We start from the raw sequence: 18,726 nt of genomic DNA on the forward strand, positions 1-18,726 counted from the left end.
GTTCTTAGCATTAATTTAATGCTTTATCAGCCTCTTATCGTCCATGGATCAAGTCTTCAGGGGTGCCAATTAGAGCAGCTCTCCCATAATCTACAATTATACACATTCAGAAACTGGTCTAAATATACAGGAGGCCTGTTTTAATTTACCTGACTTTATTTGTATTTGAGTGAGAGATCTGTCCATATATTACTTGAACATGGTCTTATTTTTGAAAGTTGTTTTTTTTTTATAAATACTTTTTCTTTCTTCTTGGCAAGGACTGCCTTCTGTGGTAGAGGCTTCCCTCTAGTGGACACTTTCTCTAATGTTTTATTTGTAAAGTTTTAGCAAAATAATGGAACAGATGCAGAACGCATCCAGCAACATGAACTTGCTTCCCAATTTAAAATAACTAAATGGAAATCCCTGACAGGACTTAACCCATACCTGTTTCTTGAGAAGATATAAAATTGCTGCTGCACTTAACAGCTCCTTCAAACTGTAAGAAAATGTAGAACTGTTTAGCAAACTGACAAGTACGTAAACAGCAATGTCCTGTAAAAACTACTTATTGATTCAATAGTTCAGGGAATGAATGCAAGGACAAAAGCAGCATTGTTCTGCATTGACTGGCTGTTGTTTTACCAGTGCTGATATAATTAATCTCCAGTCTCTTTGTGCAGCTACACCTACTGGCTGAACTTTTCACCTGTAAATTTAGAATGTGTTCATAAAAACACCCACAGTAGCACTAATTTTCATAATGTAAATCTCTGACCAACAGCATCTGAGACCACTAACACATCTACTGGAATTTCAAGTAATTGCCCAGTGGCAGTGTATGCACTTACTGTTAGGGCTCAAATAAAGATGTGAGAAGTTTTTCCCAGTTTCAGAGGAAGCGGAGGATTCTTGAATCAGCTTTAAGTTTAATGAAAGCATATATTTTGTCCAATGCTAAACTTTTTTATTTCAAGCCTCCGAGAGTTTCCAAGATCTTTTCTTTCCCCACACCAGCTGTTGACCTGACTATTTCTTATGAATCCATTCAGAAAATACTGGAGTGGAAGCCACATGGTGCCCATTTGGCACTTCCATCTATGGGGATTTAAGCAGAATAGACCTATTTCCCCAGTCTAATGAGGGGAATCTCGTTCCAGCTGAACTGCTGTCCACATCATAAAGCAATGTCATAACAATAATCTCTTTGGTTGCCATCCCAGGTTTTTGAACCCAAATTACTACCTTTTAGAAAGCAGTGTCTTATACTAGAAAATAGAAAAGCATGGCTTTTCACAAGATAGGGAGTTCATTTATACCAGGTAGAGAAAATGATACAGAATTCATGGAAGGAAGATAATGTTTGTTGTATAAAAATAGAGGCCGAATAGTCTCAAGGCATTAATAATTCCCAAATACTACATAAGATATCAATGCAAATTGCAAATATGCCCATTAATCCACTTCAAAGACTGCTCCTGCAATATTCCATGTTATCAGAAATGATCTAAAGAGCTTCTACAAGATTACAAAGACACGGAGAAAAATCTTCTTTTGTTACTCTGCCCTTCCGCCCCACCTCCACCAAGAAAACACTCATATAGTTGAATTAATAAAATGTACTCAATCTGGTAAGAACATTCTGTAACACGATGTGTGCAAGCTGCCTTTAGCTCATTTTGTTAGTAGGATTAATTTTCAAAAATCTAAGACTTTCATGTTAATCCTAGATAATGCTAGGTTTGGTACATTAAAATAATCAGATTACAGTGAATGTCAATGCTATTTGATTTAAAATGTTATGGAGTACAGAACTGGAACTATCGACCTCTCTCCATAAAATGATGACCTGGGTTCACCACGTCTCAACAGATGCAGACCTCTGCTTCAAGTCATTGTGAAAAAGCTGGCTTTGTTTATCCAAATATTAGTTTTCTATAGCAAATAAAAAACAAATATGTGGGCTTTTAAAGAAAAATATTATATAAGAAATTGGTATACAAAACTATCTTCTACACGTAGAACACTGAACTGCCACCTGCTACAAGCAATTAGCAGATCTCTGTTTTCAGTTAAAAAATGCTATCCTGCCTTGTCGTTTTAACTAATTTGATTCATGCACTTTCCTTTTGCATCTCCCTCATTCTCCATTCTATTTACTCTTGATTGGCTGCAGCAGGACTAATGCCCATTTTATTTCTGGTTAATCTAATTAAGTAAAAACCTGGGATTGTGATGTCAGTACATTAGTAGAAGGAAGTAACGCTTCCTCTAGGAAGGATAGCAGTTCTGACCTTGCTGAGAAGCAGGTCATGATCTAACTGCAGGATGAAAATAAAGCAAGACAAGCTGCAATAATAACACCACCTCATTCTCTGGTAGTTTAGTTTAAAGTGAGATTATGGCTTGTGGATTGCAGGTAAGAAAGCATGATGGATTCATATTTGGTTATCTAACTGAAGAGAGCTTTTAAGATGGGGGAAGGTTAATTACAGCCAAAAAAAAAAAAAAAAAAACATTTTTAGATATATTGACAAAATTAAAAGTATTTTTTCTATTCTTACTAAAAAAATTCATCTTTCATAATAGTTTTTATAACAGATGCATGTCTTAAGCTCAATTATTTACCAATGTGACAATCTGTATTTAACTTTAATGTACTTATGTTTGTGTTTTTTCATTCTGTGCTGATGAAACAACACATACTTATGAATCTCACTGCATCCAACTGTTGTAGCTTGTTGGTTTAATTTTTATCACTTTGTAACTAAGAAATCTGGCTACATCAATAAATGAACAGAAAATGAGAATGAATCCCACTTAAACAACTAATTCCACGAGTATGAGCTCATGATAAAATAAATTCAATGACTTGTGTTACAGCTTCGTAGGCTTCTTTATTATAAGAGGATGCTGCTGTACTATTTAGCATGTGCCATGATACAAGTGCTTTTGTGAGCCTGTAAGGTACGGGCAGCATGTTGCTATGGTGATGTGCTCAAACTGAGGCAATCCTTAATGTTCTGTTTATGAACCTTTCAGTAGACCTTACTTTGTTTAGACGTAGTAGAAAACAAAACATTTCTGTAATGACTTTGTTTTCAAAAAAACTGTCTTAATAAGCACAATTATTAACCAAATAAAAGGTATTAAACCGTGCTGTTGGATTAAGCAACTATCACTATGCATGCCTGTATGCTTCAAGATGTGTTTTGTTCAGAAGTTACATTACCACTGGCAAAGCGTACAGCTGATACCAGTGTAACTGCCAGTATCTCCTGCAAGATTAATAAGGCATAAATAAACTTGATTTGAAAACAATCCCTCATCTGAGCTTTCACTTCACTGACTTCAGACATGAGGGATACAGTAACTAAAAGAGGCAAAAAAGCAGCACTGACATACTAGGTTGTGACTAGTGACTATCAACTGCAAGAATATTCTTGCAAGTTTAACTAGAAACATCAAGGCCTATTAATTTTGAGCACTTGTAGAATGCTTAGAATCTCATCCAGGCTGAACAGTGTGCATTACCTTGTATTACAACCTTCTAATATTTTGAAGTTTATGCTAATTGTCCATTTTATTTAATCCTTAAGTGGATTTATGGACAATTCAGAAGGTGATAATTGATTATCTCATTGCAACTGTTACAAATTTTGCAAGTAATAAACTACTTCTATTCCCTACAGTCCTTTTTCTTTTTTTAAGAGCTCATCTCTCCGATGTCCAAAAAAAGCAGGTGTTAACTTCAGGGCTCACAACACTTTATTCTATCGCTACCAAATTCGTAGCTCTGTGCTGTCCGTTAGCAAGCCAACAAATGTTTGGCTCTGAAGTTTGTTTTGAAAAATGGAAGGATGCTCAGTTGGTAGCAGAGTGTCATGCATGCGGAGTCTGACTTACAGTCTCAGCAAGAGGGCAGACTACCATCTTTACATTAAAACTTTGTGTTCTCCTGGAGTACCTGTCCACTTTGTTGCTAAATAAAAAAAGGTATTGGGAACATGCTGTTCCTGACTTGCTCATCTCAAAGTTAAGTCTACTCATATTGCTTCTCCGTGAGTTTCTCTTGCTATTTTCTGCCTTTAAGTGACTAATCTGTAACTTTGAGTATGTTTTAAATCCAAAGCAGGCTATGACTGTGCAGAGGATAGAGGGAAGAGATAAGGTGATTTTCTGTCCTTTCTTTCTGTGCTAGACTGTAAAGCTTTTCTCTTTTTCTCACCTTTGAATGGCTCCATCTTCACTCTTAGCTATTTCCTTTTCAGATAAAAGATAAAGACAGTGGCTATAACAAAAACCTGTTCTGCATTCCTAAGCATTATGAAGAAGATATAGAAAGAGTCTTCATTCCTCACGGACTAATCCTGGACAGGTATGAGAACAATAAATAGCAGTGGTATTGATGGCAATGACTAGTTTCCCTCCAAAAGAAAAGATTGCTGCTCTATCCTGTCTGTATAGCCCATAAGAAGTACGGAAACTCTGTGGCTCTAAAATTAAGTTCTACTCTGGATTTTAATACAAGAGGTGTTTTTTGGAGAGGACTCTTCTATAACTTCAGCTAAGTTTCTGCTATCTCAAATATCTTTAAGCTTTCCATTTCCATGTTATTTACATACGACTTAAATCAGTAGTACGTCAGACAGAGTAGATGTCATTTGGTGAACTTAACTGCATATATGTAACTAGACTGCCAGGGTCTTAATCTAGTCATAGTTTTGTTATTAAAAACAAAAACCAAAATGGCTGGACATTGCTTAACAAGTGGACAAACAAACAAATATGATGTTCAAAACACTTTACAGATGTTAGGGTTTGTTTTTTTTTCTTCCAGGACAGAACGTTTGGCTAGAGATATCATGCAAGACATGGGAAACCACCACATTGTTGCACTCTGTGTCCTTAAAGGAGGCTATAAGTTCTTTGCTGACTTGCTGGATCACATAAAAGCACTAAATCAAAATGGTGATAAGTCTGTGCCTATTACTGTGGATTTTGTTAGAATAAAAAGTTACTGTGTAAGTAAGTTTCTTTTCCTTGGAAAATTGATTCTCCTCGTATGTTGCCATTCTGAATACTAAATATTTATAAGGAAGTTCCACAGAAACCAAATTTATCATGTTTAGAGCAACTTCTGTTCCGAAAAGCAGTTCATAAATTGATTTACTGATCTGTCCAATGATCAGAAGGATATTGTTAATTTACTGTAATTGGTGTATAGATGGACATTTCATGTGACAAAGTCAGGGTCAGATCTTCAGTGTCCTCCTCTCCAGCCTGCTGTTTCCATAAAGGTTCTATTCTCTTTCAAATGGCAGCCTTTCTTAAGAGGGAGAGTGGAGAGGAGCTTAGCATCAGAGACTTACTTACTTTCTCTAGCTGCATTGCTTGCCATTCCTGCAGAGATTTGTTTTGAAATCCATGTGCTGGGGAAGGGGAAGCTTGCTCAATCAACCCTGGCTGGTCTGAGCCAAGTGCTGAAAAACAATGACTTACAGCATTTTCTCATTTCACCTTCTCCTCACTTTGAAGGCTTAAGCCCTGTGCGCTGATAAAAACGTATCCCATGTTAAATACATCAGTTTATAATATCTTATTTCATAAAATTCTAAAACAAATTGGCAGTAACTAAAATAGCTGAAAGCTACTTGGTACCTATTCTGGGACATGAATGTATTTTTGTTCAGAAGCATTCTGTGCAAACATGACAGCATTGATATTTCACGTCCTTGTTCTCAACTATGTAAAAGCTCTCCTACTGAAGCAGTGCTGTGTACAGTTGCAAGTGCCATTTCACAGGTGAACAGCCAAAGCAGCACACATTACATAAATGCAATGCAGTACCTTTGAGTATATTTTGTGTCAATTTCCCTTTCTCCTTCTAGAACGATTCACCCACAGAGAAAATCAGTATTGTTGGAGAAGAACTGTCTGCATTAAATGGGAAGGTATGACTGAGGAACTTCAGTTTTAAGGAGAAAGAGCAGTTCTTATGTATCCTCCAGGAAGTCTACCCTTAAGATTTTGGTATTATACAAATAAGTTTTAATAATAATGATAATAATAATAATAATTCACACTTTTAAACAGTAATTCCCAGTATCAGCACTGAAATACTTCTAAAAGTCCTGTTCCATTTCTTCCCACAACCTACAGAAATGAACCATCTTAAACTGATGCATGCAGTATATTCTCAGTGTTCTTCCTATACACACGATACTATACAAGACCTGATAGTTTTCCCAATATTTTATCCTTCTATACACAATTTCAGAAGAATTCTTAAGAAAGCAACAAAATCCGAGTATTTAAGTAATTCTAAGTAGCTAAGTGACAAGCTCCTTTGAAAATTGATTACAACTTACATGTGAGTGAAGTTTTAATACAAACTGTTTTGTTTTTTTTTTTTTTTTGGCTGTTTAATTTGCTGAAGCTCTTCATGTAAATAAAATACTTCCTTTTCTTTCCTTCCCTATGTGGTTCTTTTTCTAGAACGTGCTAGTAGTAGAGGTGAGTAATGACCTCTTATTTTTGGGAGGGGGGAAGGAAAGGTGTTGTTCTGCCTACTTCGCAAGGTTAATATTAATTACATTTAAAACAACACTTAATCACATTAGCTAAAGTATGCATATCATCTTAATGCATGCTAGAGCTGCTGTTTTTTCTGCTTTACGTTAATATACTGAAAACATGTTTTTTCTTTCAGACTTGAATGATTTTTTTTTTATTATTTCTTTGAGGATATTATTGAGACTGGTAGAACAATGAAGGCACTGCTTTCAAAACTGAAGGACAATGAACCAAAGATGATAAAAGTAGTAAGGTATAACCACATGGTTATTTATTAATGTGTGGTAATAAGATATAGGAAAATCACTGGTGAATTATCAAGACATGCACAAACATTGTTAAAATAATAAAAAAGTTTCACGGCTTTTTTTGCTCAGTCTATAAAGTCTGATGTATTATATTTATGTTCAAAAGAAAACAGCTCTTTCCATAGGTTTCCTAACACCTTTTCAGCTGCCTCAATACTAGAATGATAACAAGACTTATTGCCCCTCCTCGATATCCATCCTTAATTATCTGAGTTTGTAAAATCTTAGAGTTTGTCAGCAATTATGAAATGACTTCAAGAGGCATTCTAGACCTGCTTTTGGTTGGTATCTAAAAGGAATTATGTGGGAATATCCACGTAGACCAACTTCTGGGGTCTAACGTACCAGTTATGCTCCCTGCAGCAACCTTCCAGGTTCCCAGCATCTTCAGAAGTGCACAGGAAAATAAGGGATGGATATGACTTTATGGCAGGAATTGGAGTAACAACTCACAGCTTGTATTTGTCTCTATTCTCTCTCCCCTAAAACCTTTAAATGCTGCTTGAATTTCCCCATCTATCAGTACTTCCCTACTTTGTTGATGCATAACTATATGGAGGGAGGAACAAATGATTTGCAGTACAAAACTGAAAAGCTTTCAGTGTAAAGCAATAAATACCATTTGGACTTTTTGAATGATCCTAGATTCAAGGCTTCATTTATTTCTCTATTATAAGGCTGAAAACTACTACTAAATCTGTTAAAATAAAACAATAAAATTATTTTAACTGCATTACTATAGAAGCTTATTCAGGAAGGGAGGGAGAAGTGAAGAACAGAGCTTGGAGTATGACATTTTAAAAATCTTAACCTTTACTCCTCTTTATTACAGCTTGCTCATTAAAATGACAAACCGAAGTCCAGGTTACAGACCAGACTGTAAGTACTGCATTTGGTTGTCCAAAGTAGGATTTCATTTCATGTATATGAAAACTAGTATGTAAGTTTCAGGAAGGTCAAAAGAAATAGGGAGAAAATATATAAAAGCTTTAAAACTGACAATCGGTTTTATGCTTCATAAGTAGTTTTAAATGTATTCTATAAAAAAATATACGTATAACATTAACTGATAAAGATGGCATAGATTCTAACGTCGATCATCAATTTGCAGCTCTGACTCTTTAACGTTAAGCATTCTAAGTACCTTGAAAGCAAGATTAAATATTTCTTAGTATTATGCTTAAACAGATGAACCATATGTTGAATGCAAACTGCGGACCTAAAAGATATTTCTACTACCTAAATCAAAAAAGACCTGTGGTGTGTGTTTGTTTTACAGATATAGGTTTTGAAATTCCAGATAAGTTTGTGGTTGGATATGCCCTTGACTATAATGAGTACTTCAGAGATCTGAATGTAAGTATATATAAATGTGCCTTGACTGTTACATGCTTGTTAGTTACCTGTGGTAACAGTAATGAATATTACCTTATAGTAGGTGCTTCTGGACGACTAACAAAACTTCAAATTTGACTAGATACTTTCATGAAAAGGGCAAAAACAATATGATCAGATGATAACTTATATGCAGGACTACTAGTCCATGTCTTACCTGTCTGTGAATCTGCTTCACAAGCCTAGTAGCTCAGCCTTGCCACACAGTATCCTGAATCCTCCAGGACGGTTGGCAGCATACTCTGCACACTGCATCTAAAAAGAAATTAATTTGTGATTTGGTTTTGATTTCATGTTTCTTTGTGAAATTCTATGCTGTTTTTCTCTAGTAAAATATTCAAAACTGGCAGTAGACTGGCCTATGTATGAAGGTGTTTCCTATGCTGCAGAATGTGTCAATCAGGACTTCAACTCCTTGGTTCTGCTATAGTCTCCTTCGGCTGCACTGAGTTGTAGATAGACTCTGAGAGTGAGAGATTATTTTCTTTTCCCCTTCACAGTTTTTATAAGCATTTACATAAATCTGTTTAGATGGAAAAGTGTCTCACTTGAAAGTCTTTAATATGACAAACCAGTTCTGTTACAGACACAGTGAGATATTGCAAAACAGTGTAACGGACATTTCACAGCAAGCATAGTGTAACTCAACTTGCAAAATGTTATGTTCTAGTTCCAACAGGAGAATGCAAGTAGGAATGTAACTTAAAATACTCTTTAAATTACCTTTGAAGGTTAAGTTTGACTTAAGCTGCATTTTTTTTTTTTTTTTTTTTTTTTTTTTTTTTAAGCACATTTGCATTCTCAAAGAGAAAGCCAAAGAGAAATACAAAATCTGACATCATCAGTCTTCTGGACTAACAGCTCACCAGCCTGTACTGCGTGTGTGAAGAAGTGATCTACTAGCCATGCTCATTTTACTGAAGCACTACTCTGAGGAATGAATGCATTTCTAAAGACAAACTTCTGCATGTTTTTTTTTCCCTATAATTTTGTGATTAAGGATGAATGACACCTTTCAGGTGTTTCAATGGAATGAGAACAGAACAGTGGTCATAAACTTGATATCAGAACAAAGTGGATACAGAAAGGATGTGCATGTAAATATGTCTGAGTTTTTATTTACTGTAAGAAATAACACGGGTATTGTACATAAGCTACAAATTTAAGTATGTAAACATTTGTGAGTAGTTAAACAGGCTAAACAACAGAGAAAAAAGTAATCATCCACATAATTAGTGTGAATTACCACTCATCATCTCCAGTGCCATGGACTGGGGGGAGAGTCTGGGGCTTTATTTGCTTTTCCTTTGGTTCAGGTGTTTCTCGTGCTGCTGTGCTGCATATTCCCTGAGCTGCGGTGAGCAATGACATTCACAGTTAAGCGTTTATGCCAAGCCAGTATTGCTTCAACGAGCCACATCCGCCCCTCGCCTTTCCATCAGCGCACTCCACGCGCAGCTCCTCGTCCCGCGCAGCGCCCCGCCCCTCAGGGCGCCGCCTTTCCCCTCAGGGGGAGGAGCGTGCAGCGCCGTATTTGGGGGACGATGCCGACTCGTTCCGAGACTTTCTGCTTTCCCAGCTGACACCTAGCGCTACCCTTCCCCGCTTGCTGGCGTGCGGGAAGGCTGCGATGGCTCGTTTGCTCCCCCGGGCTGCTCCGTGCCTGACTGGCTGAAGCCTCTCCACGGCAGCCGCCTCAACGCCGCTGGGCGGGAAGCGGGAAGGCCGCTGCCGCCTCACCTGCGACCCCCGCCTTGCTCTGTCTGCCCGCCAATCAGAATGCGGATCCCGGTGAGCTCGCGTGTTGATTGGAGGGAGCCGTCGTCAGTCTGCAAGAGAGGGCGGTGAGAAGCGAGGGGAAAAGTCGCGCTCGCGTCGCAGGTGGCAAAGATGGCGGCAGCGGAGCAGGAGGACGGGCGGGAAGGGGAGCGCTCCGCCCGGCTCGGGTAAACCACGGCTTGACGGACGGCGGAAGGAAGAATGGGGCCGGCCGCCGCCTTCCTGGGCCCGCTGCAGAGGAAGGCGGCGCCGCGCGCGTTCTCCGCTGAGTGCCGGCCGCGGTGGGGCCCGCTCATCTCGTTGGCGGGACGAGCTGAGGGCCGGACCGCGGCCCTCACCTTCCGTGCCCCGCTGCGTTCCCACGGGCCGCATACAGCGCGGGGCGCCGCAGCTCTTGTTCCGTTTCCTTCCAGAGAGAGTATAAAAGAGAAAGCGAAACTCCGCTTGAGGGAGTGCGATGTTGGGGACAAGTTCTCCCATCTGCCTCTGCGCAAGGCCTCGGTGCTGCTGCCGCTGCTGCTGCGGGACGGCGTGCTGTGCCTGCTGCTCACCGTGCGCTCCGTGCAGGTGTGTGCGGGCCGGGTCCTGGCGATCTGTGCGGCAGTGAGAGGTGATTTCCGGCTCTGAAATGTTAAAGCAGAACGCAGAGAGTGAATTACGGGGTGTTGTACAAGCGTGTAAAACTGAGTGCCATCCTGTGTAGCTCTTGACAAGGCTCGTTTCTTCTGTCTGCAGAAACCTCGGGCCTGAGATGGTTCTGTAATGTGAGCTGTGCGAGGTGAAACAAACTTATGATGTGTAACTCCTTTAAATTCCAGCTGAGAAGATCACCTGGGGAGGTGTGTTTTCCAGGAGGTAAAAGGGAAGAAAGGGATAAAGATGAAATTGATACTGCTCTCCGGGAAGCCAAAGAAGAAGTGGGACTGCAGCCGGAGAAGGTGGAAGTCATCTGTAGGCTTGTGCCTGGGATTGATAAAGTAAGCAATAAACTCTGTCAGTGTATTGTTAGAAAGCAAGTAATTTCCTTTTGTATGGTTGGTAATGGCCTTTTCAAACCTGTAACTGTAAATAATCATAGGTTCTTAAAATATACAGCCTGTGCTGCTGGCAGAGTGAGGGGAAGAGATTCTTTCTGGAGTTTGTGAGACCACTTATGAAGTCCACTTGGAGAGTATCCAGAAGACAGTGGTAAATGGGTGAGAGTCTAGCAGAGAGCCAAGGAGATGCTAAGTGGGCTGGAGAATGTGAAGTAGGAGTAGAGGCTGAGAGAAGTGGGTTGGCTCAGCTTGAAGTTAGTGGGGGATCTCATTGTCATCTTCAAGCACCTCCTGAGTGGTTATGGAGAAGATGACGCTAGACTTGTCTTGACACAATGGACGCAAGCAGCAACAGGTGCTCACCATGTGGTTAGACAAGCAGTGGAATAGATTGCCTTGACTTTTAGGAAACTGGCAGGATTTATCCAGGCACACCTCTGAGCGCTATGATGTAACCTCAGAGTTATCTGATTCAACAACATGCTCAGAGCAGGATTAATTTAAATTGAAAGGGACCTCTGGAGGTTGTGTAGAATGATTCTGTATGGAAATTAAGATGTTATCGGCATTGAAGTCATTGTGTGTAAAGTAACAGGCTGCCAATTTCAATAGTGATATTTAGTATTGTGTGGGACCAGTTTTCCAATAGAGGGGAAAATTATTCAAAAGTGTTGATTTTTGTTCTTCAGGTAAGTTTTCTTATTAATGCGTCAACAATCAGTTTCTGTTAGCTGCTTACTTTCAACAGTATGCTCCTCACATTTGAAAAAATATTAAAATTGCAAAATGCTTTAGTTAACTTTTTTTAATACAAATAACATAAAAACCACGTACTTCAGAGGCTATATGTAAAAAGGATCACTTCAGTTTTCAGGTTAAGTGGTTTTGGACTGCAGAAGTCTGGGCGCTTAGATTGTGCTATGTTTTCTCTACACATACATTCAAAGCAATTTAATTTAAATGGAGTCCCTCCAGACTTCCATCAAATAACACAGATGTTGAGCTTTGCCATCAGTGCTTCCTGTTGAGCAGGGATGCTTTCATGTTACTAATAAATAGAATTAGTAATAGGTCTGAAAGAATTACGGTATGGTGTTCATACAACTTACTATTTTAAATAAATTGCCCCTGCGTTTGAAAGAGGGAATGAATGTAAACAACCAGCTCCAAAAAAAAGTGCATATATCTTCTAGTTAAGATTGTTTCCTGTGCTCCTTTTGTAACATCTGAAATGTTTTTAAAATAAAGGAATTACTTTTGCTTGGTTCAAGCTTAGTGTTTGTTTTCTGTCTTTTTTTTTTTTTTCTTGTTCTTCTAGATGAATCATTTGATAACACCAGTTGTAGGATTTATAGAGGATACCTTCCAGGCCTCTCCTAATCCAGATGAAGTGAGCGATGTTTTTGTTGTGCCACTGGAGTACTTCATCAAGCCCTTAAATTACGTGGCCTTGCCGTTTAAAAACTCATCTGGTTACTTAAGCTGGATGCACTGCTTTACATATGATGACCACGAACGTAAAAAGTCATTCAAGATAGGGGGACTTACTGCACATTTTGCTGTATTTCTTGCTATTGTAATTTTTAGGACAAAACCCACCTTTGAAGTTCATTATGATCTTGACAACTTAATTGCATCTGCTGAGAATGGTTTTATGAACTTGTATGCATCCATAAAGGAAAGAAAGAAGAGTAGTCTATAACAGGCTGGTCTGATGGTCTCTTTTAAAGGAGGAAAAAGGTTTGGGCTTGTTTTCTTTGTATCCATTACTTGACTGAATTTCACATTTGCATTCCTGCTGAATTGGAAAACATTTTTTAATAAAACCGAGCTGTCGATCACTAACTAGATTCATAAATTTTACCTGGTTTTGAGTTATCAAAAGCACACAGTACTTTTTTTTATCATACAGGTTTAGAAGGTCAGGTTCAGTTTCTGCCTTTGTTTTGTGTGATTTGAGGCTGACTTTCTGTGCCTTTCTTCCATTTAATGAAATAAAACTTTTGATTTTTGCCTGTTTGAAATAGAACATAAAAACTTTTTGGAATCTGTCCACATCTTACTATATGCCATATTGCATATCTTCAATGCATACACTCTTGTTTGCTATCTTTAACCACTTGAAAAAATGCATAGTAAAAATATGAAAGGTGGCAAGTGCTTTTACAGTTTATTTTGTTTTGGTTGGGGCTGTGGAGGGAGGGAAGGAGAAGGTTCAATGAGTTTTATACCTCTTGCCCTATTTAATACTTCTCCCTGAATTTCTCTAGGCCACGGAAAGCTTAGTGTACATGTAATGGAACTGAACTTTGCTCCTCAGCGTCATTAACATCATTCTCTCAGCTTCAACAATCACTTTAAGGAGAGAAGAGTGTTATTCAGCATTCATGAAATCTTAATAATGCTCATCTGCGGTTGAATCTGTACCAATAGCGCTGGTATTCTTTGCACAGTGAATCCTTATTGACTAGCTGCTATTGAACTAGAAGCTTATTTATAGTGGTCACAGCATTGTTGGCAAAAGGTTAATTTTTAAAAAGTGAGTTTGTCTGCAGTTGGGAAGTTAACAGGTTGCCAGTTTATAAATTGCAGGTCTTTGAGCAGCAGGGATGAAACTCCTGGAGAAGTAGTAGCTGGGTTTTGAAAGAACAGTTTTTATTTGTCACTGTTAAACACCTGTGAAATTATTGAAGCATTTGTAAAAAGAGAAAACTGCAACTTTAAGCACTTGATCATACTTGTATGAAGTTTCTCTCAATTCTAGTGTACGTAGGAACAGAAAATAATTAAAATGAGAACGTTGTTAACTAAAATAGGGCAAACCAATTGGACCTTTGATTAGTAAAGAGGTACTGTGAGCCATAATTACTAAATTACTAAATTCTCAGCAGAATTATTTTCTTTCATCCCTTAATGGAATCAGCTGCAGAAATTGTACAAATGGTACGAATTCAAACTGCACTTTGTTTTTATTTCTCTTTTCTTAATGTGTGGAACTGTAAGAACAGGAACAACAGTTACAGCTGTTACTCCTGTAGATATTGAGTCAAAACATTTGAACTAATAGAAAAATGGGGTTCATAGAGGTCCACACAACCAAAAGTCCTTGAGTAATCTGCTCTAAAGCCACTAGAATTAATGCTTTTCATTCTACGTAATTTTATTGACACTAATTTTGAAATTTGGGAAGTTCCTTTAACTAAAAAAATTCTCCAGACAACCATCTGGCATCTGAGTTCCTAAACACCCCCTTTGAGCACAAAAACAATAGAAGGAAACAATTGCCTGCACTACAGCTGCAATTCTGCAAGTTTCACAGTAGCTAATGGGAGATTGTTTCTTTGGGCAATCTTTAGATAAAACTGCCACAGTTCTTGAGGCAGAAATGAGAGGAAGATTCCATCCTACAGTTCTCATACCTAATGAGTGTCCTGTTCACACTCAATTTCCTGCCTTCAAGAGGGAAGGAGTGTGCCCCAAGCAGAGAGAGCATCATGAACTCTGGTATTTCCCTGACTGACACTACCTGTGTTCAAGAACTGAAAGTGTGTTTCCCTCATCATGGAAAAGTGCTCTGTTGAGTTGGACAGCGCTTCAAAAGGGAGCTTACAGCTGTTCTGCACTTTGTATTTGTGAGGGAGATCATGACTGTACATTATGTGAGATCAAACTTGTTTCCTGGGGGTGATGGATCTGCCTGGTGCTGCAGGGAAGATGTGTAAACTGAAAACAATCTGGCAAATACCTTGTTCTGGTAATTTCTTATTAGAATGCACTCTGCTCTTTGAATTAGTTCACAGCCTACGTCAAATAATTCTCCATCGTATTACAGATAAAATTTTATGTATCAGAAAAAGAGCCTTTTTGTTCCATGGAGCAAATGCCTTGCAGCTTAACACTGAATGTTACAGTGCCTAAAGTCTGTTTCTTTAAAGTTTGTCTTTAGAGTAATGTAATAAAGCCCTTACCAAGAACTGGGTGTCCTGTTCTCTCTTGTAGCATAGCTGAAAATTATTAAAAAGACATGTATTTTATTTTGAACATAGTGATTTAAAGGACCCCTTTATTTTGAATAATTGATTGCAAATCATCTGGCCTTTGTAAGTACAGTGTGTTAATAACATAGCTTCCAATCTGAAAAAGTCTTTTATATTTATTTACCCTCTGTGTTTATTCTTGTGAACAAATCAGTAAGGTCATTACTCAACTGAAAAAAAGCTATTGAAAATATATTCCAGAGTACAGTCTCTAATTATGGGTATGCAATGCTAATGTGACAGTAAAATGAGTGCAAAGGCTTAGATCACATTAGGAAAATTACTAATATAAAGCTAACTAAAAATAAGTAGCATACAGTTTAACGTGAGTTGTTAGTCACTCTTTTAGTTAAGGTGCAGTGATTCAGCATTTAAGATTTCTATATTTTTGAGTGCTCAATTAATCAGACTTTTGGTATTTCGCTTTCATGTGAAAATTTACCGTGTATCTGAATGGGATGAGTAAATTAATATTTAACAATTATAATAAAGAACATTTAGTGAAATAGCTTTAAAAGGTCAATACTATGTGGCAGCAGTTTTGTGTCGGAAAAACAAAACATTTCATTTCAAGAAGATGGGTGTATGCAGTTTAAATGCCTGTCACTGTTGCATGGCTAGAGTTCATGCAGGGTTAAGGCTCTTACAATTAGATGAGAATGTAAATGTTCAGGAAAGGAGATTATTTATATTCAGCCTATGCCTAAGTTGTATAAGCAATGAAAATTTGGAGATGGTTTTGTCTTTCAAGCACAAGCTCATGTGAGTGCTTACATGCCAATGTGTCTGAGGTACTTACTGTGATTTTTTTAGTAGGTTGCCATAGCGATGCAGCTTTCAAAACAGTGTTAAACTATCTCCAGTTAAAAAAAAAAAAAACACATTATCATAAAAGGGTCCATAGGTAATTCCTCCTTCTCTCTAACCTTACCACTTCCAAAATCTAATCTTAGAAATAAGAAAAACAGAAAAAAGAATCACATTTGTTTCTGATTCCTTGCAGAAGCTACAGTTTCGTAGCCAGAATTTCCATTAGTGTGTGAGATTCTGAGTTGCAAATTAGATTTCTTTTTTATTGACAACTAAATAGTAAAATAAAGGCTTCATGTTTGTAATTATATTTCCTGTACCATACGGTTGTCTGTTCCTTTATACTTCAGATGTAGGCTAGGTTCTGCTTGTTGAAGTGTGCTATAAAGGAAAATACCCAGGTAATAATGAAACACTAATGAAGAATAATCATCCCGTTTGTCAGAACCTGCTGAAGGGGAACGGTTGTTCAGTAGCTAGCTAGAGACTCATTTTTTTGGACGTGCTTTCTTCTAAAGGATTGCTGAATTCAGGATGAGAATGCCCAGCTGTGACCATTCACTGACAGAAGTCTGTAGCAGAAATGCTAAGTGATGGCCTGAGGCAGTGATTGAGCACCTGGTGGGAAGGCAGGGCGAACCCAGGGGAGCTCAGGTGCATGCAATGCATCTGAGTGACGAGGAGTAGAGCCAAGATCCACCCCTTCCCAGACTTCATTTAAGGGTTGGCAGTGGAGGTGATGGCATCTCTTACTGGAGATCACTGCCTACCTGAAGCCTTCCAAAGGTAAGCAGCTCTTTTCATTCATTTCTGTGGCTGCTGTGTTTGTCTTTGTTCTCGTTTGCTGTAATTAAAGACTTTGTCATCCCGCTATTATCATCCCATTGTTGCATTTCTTACATCTTTGTTGATCTCCAGTCTTTTGTAAGCCACAGTTGGACATGCAGTGTTACAGATACACCTCTATATTTTATCTTGCTGCTGCTGCTGTGTTTGTCTGCTAGCCCAGTGGTGTTAAAATATTTGCATGAGAAGCTGGCATCCCCTTTTATGCCAGTAGTAAAACTAGAACTGGTGGCAACAAACATGGGAACTGCTCTTCAGTGGAAAGCTAAACTTGCCTCTGATATCATCATAGTCTTCCAGAGCCTCTTTAAGAGGCTTGTTGAAATAGAAATGAATAATCTTGGACAGAAAGCTCAAAATGTGTTGGAAGGATTAACGATATAGAGATGTAAATCTTTATTTAAATAAATTTGTAATAGAAACTAACACCTATAGGATAGGACTTGACAAGCTGGACATTTAAATACTCTTTATTTCATTCTCCATTTTAAAGAGAATGAATGGAAGAATTTCTAGTAATTTAATTGCAGCTGGTCTGTATTTGGCATAAATCTCAATTTTATTGACTTAGGCACAGCTGTACCAAATTACATGCTCAAGACTTTAGTTTGTACAGCATATCAACTTTAACTGATAATATATATTATCACAATTATATTTGATCTTGTAACTTTCATTATTTTCTCTCTTAACATTGGCATAATAATCCTGTTTGTTTAGAATATTGAAGTTGTTTTTAAAGTATTAGGGGACATCCTAAATCTAATAACAGTGTATTTTTAGATCATCTATAGTACCAATTTGCTGGTATTTATGGGAACTCAACTGAATAAAATGGGAGTGCTATATTTCAGTGCCAGCTTTCATGCTAAAAATGGAAGCTATACAGAATTCACTGTTTACTTTTGTCCACTAATCAATAAATTAAAGATAAAGTAACTAATGAATTAATAGCAAACGTAACCAAGGCAGTGGTTGGAAGACTGGAACTACTGTTATCAGAAAGGCAGTTATTTTAAACACCTGGTATCGAATTGTTCCTTACCTGAGTAATTCTCTACATCATCAGGCACAAAATGGCTAAAAGGCAGCAAATCTTACTGACTGAGAGCTTGTAACAGGCTTGTGAAAGCCTGTTAATGTGAACTAAGATAAAGGCAGCAAAAAGAGAAGTATCATTTGGAGGCCAAGAGCATAGGATTTCTGTGACTTAGGAGCAGGATCTGCCTGATGAAGGGAAACAGCAAAGCACTGGTGTGGTTATGATTAAATTTCCCTTCCAATAAGGGAAAAAGAATTTGTAGGATACTAATGGCAGAAAAGAGCTGTGCTCTGGAGAGAAGGGATGAGCAGCCAGCACTGCATGTGCACCACAAGAGGGTGCCACCTCCCAGGTGCTGCGCAGCAAGCCTGGCCAGGTAAGACTCCTATCGGAGTGGGCAGAACAACGTCCTTAGATGGGCTCCTGTGGTCCGCAGGCAACCAGGTATGGGATTATCCAACCAGTGTTATTTAAAGCTGTTTGGAACAGGGCTGTATACTTTTATCTCCTCAGCAGCACGACTGACCACACAGCTGCCTTTCAGTGTAGCTTGCATTACGACGTGGGGAACAGCATCAACCCCATTTGCTAAATAATTTTCCTGGAATGTGTTCTAACATGCTAGGAAGAATGGTGCTCTTCCACTTCATTCAGATGAACTGTACAGCAGTGGCTGAGCTAGATGGAGATATGCTGTAAGCCTGGATTTGTGCTTTTCCTTCAGACTGAATGGCAGATTTCTAATATCCATAGCCTACCTTGCTCACAATGTCTTATTACTGCATTATAAGGCTGTTTAGTGAAGCCATGGAAATGGATAATTGATTTTCTTAAGCCCTAGTAATGAACGATAAAGTGCACTTAACTAAGAAAAATGTTTCTATCAAGCAGGAAAAAAGATCTGTTGAGTCTGA

General features: G+C 38.3%; 2 protein-coding genes across 5 annotated transcripts; both read left to right on the forward strand.

Moving 5' to 3' along the window:
- The first annotated feature begins 2,061 nt into the window (after positions 1 to 2,061).
- On the forward strand, positions 2,062 to 9,331 carry LOC122161916 (hypoxanthine-guanine phosphoribosyltransferase-like). 2 transcript variants are annotated; one of them, XM_042821689.1, is made up of 9 exons: positions 2,062 to 2,079; positions 4,254 to 4,360; positions 4,823 to 5,006; positions 5,874 to 5,936; positions 6,481 to 6,498; positions 6,729 to 6,811; positions 7,699 to 7,745; positions 8,146 to 8,222; positions 9,050 to 9,331. In XM_042821689.1, exons 1-9 carry the CDS (start codon positions 2,062 to 2,064, stop codon positions 9,095 to 9,097), a joined length of 645 nt encoding a protein of 214 aa, XP_042677623.1. In that variant the 3' UTR covers positions 9,098 to 9,331. The 2 variants fall into 2 exon arrangements, with proteins under 2 accessions (XP_042677623.1, XP_042677624.1); XM_042821690.1 differs by lacking the exon at positions 2,062 to 2,079 and adding an exon at positions 2,384 to 2,401.
- A 456-nt stretch (positions 9,332 to 9,787) lies between these two features.
- NUDT7 (nudix hydrolase 7) lies at positions 9,788 to 13,230 on the forward strand. Of its 3 annotated transcripts, none has more exons than XM_042821687.1 (4): positions 9,788 to 10,105; positions 10,454 to 10,607; positions 10,859 to 11,017; positions 12,396 to 13,230. In XM_042821687.1, the coding sequence occupies exons 1-4, from the start codon at positions 10,041 to 10,043 to the stop codon at positions 12,777 to 12,779; spliced, it is 762 nt and encodes a 253-aa protein (XP_042677621.1). In that variant the 5' UTR covers positions 9,788 to 10,040; the 3' UTR covers positions 12,780 to 13,230. The 3 variants fall into 3 exon arrangements, with proteins under 3 accessions (XP_042677621.1, XP_042677622.1, XP_042677620.1); XM_042821688.1 differs by lacking the exon at positions 9,788 to 10,105 and adding an exon at positions 10,112 to 10,207; XM_042821686.1 differs by lacking the exon at positions 9,788 to 10,105 and having other exon boundaries at positions 10,215 to 10,607.
- Positions 13,231 to 18,726: the final 5,496 nt, after the last annotated feature.

Source organism: Centrocercus urophasianus, unplaced genomic scaffold (genome assembly GCF_019232065.1).
Source record: "Centrocercus urophasianus isolate 14NV4802_14NV808 unplaced genomic scaffold, USGS_Curo_1.0 seq_2, whole genome shotgun sequence".
Taxonomy (NCBI): Eukaryota; Metazoa; Chordata; class Aves; order Galliformes; family Phasianidae; genus Centrocercus; species Centrocercus urophasianus.

Bases quoted from the DNA above. Each gene is read 5' to 3' on its own strand.
- LOC122161916 (XM_042821689.1), top strand. The intron at 7,746-8,145 runs GTAAGTACTGCA...TTTGTTTTACAG, and splicing joins TCCAGGTTACAGACCAGACT to ATATAGGTTTTGAAATTCCA. The intron at 8,223-9,049 runs GTAAGTATATAT...TTTTTTTTTAAG, and splicing joins AGTACTTCAGAGATCTGAAT to CACATTTGCATTCTCAAAGA.
- NUDT7 (XM_042821686.1), top strand. From the start codon at position 10,242: ATGGGGCCGGCCGCCGCCTTCCTGGGCCCGCTGCAGAGGAAGGCGGCG. The intron at 10,608-10,858 runs GTGTGTGCGGGC...TTTAAATTCCAG, and splicing joins TCACCGTGCGCTCCGTGCAG to CTGAGAAGATCACCTGGGGA. The intron at 11,018-12,395 runs GTAAGCAATAAA...TTGTTCTTCTAG, and splicing joins TTGTGCCTGGGATTGATAAA to ATGAATCATTTGATAACACC.